The following is a 2,480-nucleotide window of genomic DNA, read 5'->3' as shown; positions in this document are numbered from 1 at the left end:
CCTCCCCCCCCCGCCAGGTGACCAGCAGGCGCTACCCGAAGCTGAAGGAGGTGGACGACGTGCTGGGGGGCGCGGCCGCCTGGGAGAACGTGGACTCCACCGCCGGTCAGTGGGGCGGCGTGGGGGGGAAGGGGCACCTCCCGTTGAAAAGGGACCAGGCAGGAGGGGATGGGAAGGACCTCTACACCTGAGACCCTGGAAGGCTGTAAAGGGGGGGCCGTGGCTCAGCGGAAGAGCCCCTGCTTGGCATGCAGAAGGTCTCAGGTTCAGTCCCCGGCAGCGCCTCCAGTTAAAAAGGACCAGGCAGGAGGGGATGGGAAGGACCTCTACACCTGAGACCCTGGAAGGCTGTAAAGGGGGGGCCGTGGCTCAGCGGAAGAGCCTCTGCTTGGCATGCAGAAGGTCTCAGGTTCAGTCCCCGGCAGCGCCTCCAGTTAAAAAGGACCAGGCAGGAGGGGATGGGAAGGACCTCTACACCTGAGACCCTGGAAGGCTGTAAAGGGGGGGCCGTGGCTCAGCGGAAGAGCCTCTGCTTGGCATGCAGAAGGTCTCAGGTTCAGTCCCCGGCAGCGCCTCCAGTTAAAAAGGACCAGGCAGGAGGGGATGGGAAGGACCTCTACACCTGAGACCCTGGAAGGCTGTAAAGGGGGGGCCGTGGCTCAGCGGAAGAGCCTCTGCTTGGCATGCAGAAGGTCTCAGGTTCAGTCCCCGGCAGCGCCTCCAGTTAAAAAGGACCAGGCAGGAGGGGATGGGAAGGACCTCTACACCTGAGACCCTGGAAGGCTGTAAAGGGGGGGCCGTGGCTCAGCGGAAGAGCCTCTGCTTGGCATGCAGAAGGTCTCAGGTTCAGTCCCCGGCAGCGCCTCCAGTTAAAAAGGACCAGGCAGGAGGGGATGGGAAGGACCTCTACACCTGAGACCCTGGAAGGCTGTAAAGGGGGGGCCGTGGCTCAGCGGAAGAGCCTCTGCTTGGCATGCAGAAGGTCTCAGGTTCAGTCCCCGGCAGCGCCTCCAGTTAAAAAGGACCAGGCAGGAGGGGATGGGAAGGACCTCTACACCTGAGACCCTGGAAGGCTGTAAAGGGGGGGCCGTGGCTCAGCGGAAGAGCCTCTGCTTGGCATGCAGAAGGTCTCAGGTTCAGTCCCCGGCAGCGCCTCCAGTTAAAAAGGACCAGGCAGGAGGGGATGGGAAGGACCTCTACACCTGAGACCCTGGAAGGCTGTAAAGGGGGGGCCGTGGCTCAGCGGAAGAGCCTCTGCTTGGCATGCAGAAGGTCTCAGGTTCAGTCCCCGGCAGCGCCTCCAGTTAAAAAGGACCAGGCAGGAGGTGATAGGAGAGACCCCTCAGTCTGAGACCCTGGGGAGCTGAAAAGAGGGGCCGTGGCTCAGTGGCAGAGCCTCTGCTTGGCATGCAGAAGGTCCCAGGTTCAATCCCCAGAGGCATCTCCGGGTAAAAGGATCAGGCAGGAGGGGATGGGAAAGACCTCGCCTGAGACCCTGGAGAGCTGTAAAGAGGGGCTGTGGCTCAGGGGCAGAGCCTTTGCTTGGCATGCAGAAGGTCCCGGGTTCAGTCCCCAGAGGCATCTCCACTTAAAAACGGCCAGGCAGGTGGTGATGGGAAAGACCTCTGTGTGAGACTGCCAGTCTGAGTAAACATCAGTATGGACCAGGGGTCTGATTCAGTAGAAGGCAGCTTCGTGTGTAGTGTGTGGGGGGGTTGCCCGGCCGATGCCCTGCCCTGACCGCCTCCTTCTCTCCCGCAGAGCCGTGCCCCAAGTGCGAGCACCCCCGGGCCTACTTCATGCAGCTGCAGACGCGCTCTGCCGACGAGCCCATGACCACCTTCTACAAGTGCTGCAACCCACAGTGTGGCCACCGCTGGCGAGACTGAGCTGCGCATCCCACACACCTTCACCCAAGGACAGACGAGACACCGTTTCCAAAAAAGGTCCCTTTATTGACAGCCGGGCAGCCCGCTACACCCACTTGCTCCAGTTCCGCTCGTAGGGGAACACGCGGCCCATCAGCAGGGGGCAGGCAACGGTGGGCTCGTAGAAGGCAACGGGGGCCTCGCCAAGCTTGGGGCAAGCTGCTTCCTCCTCCAGCACGGGCCGCGAGAAGAGGGAAGGCACCTCCTGCTGCTTCAGGGAGAACTTCCGGATGCAGCCCAGAGCCTCCAGGCCCTGCGGGAGAAAGCGGTAGTAACAATAAAGGCTTTTAATAAACAAACAAAAGAAAGAGTAGAAACAGCTCTCTTTTGCAACGTAACATGTTGCCCAGGGCACTTCCACGCGCCATGGCTGACAGCTGGACGGACCCTGGGGCCTTTCACAAGGTGCACCGTGGGGGGCAGGGCACCACCTTTCCTCTGCCCTCCGACATGCCGTGCCTCTCTGCCCGGGTGCACCGGGAGCCTGCTACGGCCACTGACCCCCCCCCCCCCCCAGGGGGCTTTGGGGGGGGGAACCCACCGTTTCTCCCC

General features: G+C 62.2%; 2 protein-coding genes across 2 annotated transcripts in view; one reads left to right on the top strand and one right to left on the bottom strand.

Moving 5' to 3' along the window:
• POLR3K (polymerase (RNA) III (DNA directed) polypeptide K, 12.3 kDa) overlaps positions 1 to 1,972 on the top strand; it is a 2,272-nt gene extending 300 nt beyond the window's left edge. Inside the window, exons 2-3 of the mRNA XM_015409946.1 lie at positions 18 to 105; positions 1,762 to 1,972. Of these exons, the coding sequence (XP_015265432.1) occupies positions 18 to 105; positions 1,762 to 1,889 (216 nt within the window). The 3' untranslated portion in view covers positions 1,890 to 1,972. The remainder of the gene's footprint in view (positions 1 to 17; positions 106 to 1,761) is intronic.
• Positions 1,894 to 2,480, bottom strand: part of GTF3C1 (general transcription factor IIIC subunit 1) — a 38,236-nt gene continuing 37,649 nt past the window's right edge. Inside the window, exon 37 of the mRNA XM_015409947.1 lies at positions 1,894 to 2,181. Within this exon, the coding sequence (XP_015265433.1) occupies positions 1,975 to 2,181 (207 nt within the window). The 3' untranslated portion in view covers positions 1,894 to 1,974. The remainder of the gene's footprint in view (positions 2,182 to 2,480) is intronic.

This window comes from Gekko japonicus, unplaced genomic scaffold (assembly GCF_001447785.1).
Source record: "Gekko japonicus isolate JY-2015 unplaced genomic scaffold, Gekko_japonicus_V1.1 scaffold78, whole genome shotgun sequence".
NCBI lineage: Eukaryota > Metazoa > Chordata > Lepidosauria > Squamata > Gekkonidae > Gekko > Gekko japonicus.
This window is presented reverse-complemented; position numbering and strand designations above follow the sequence as displayed.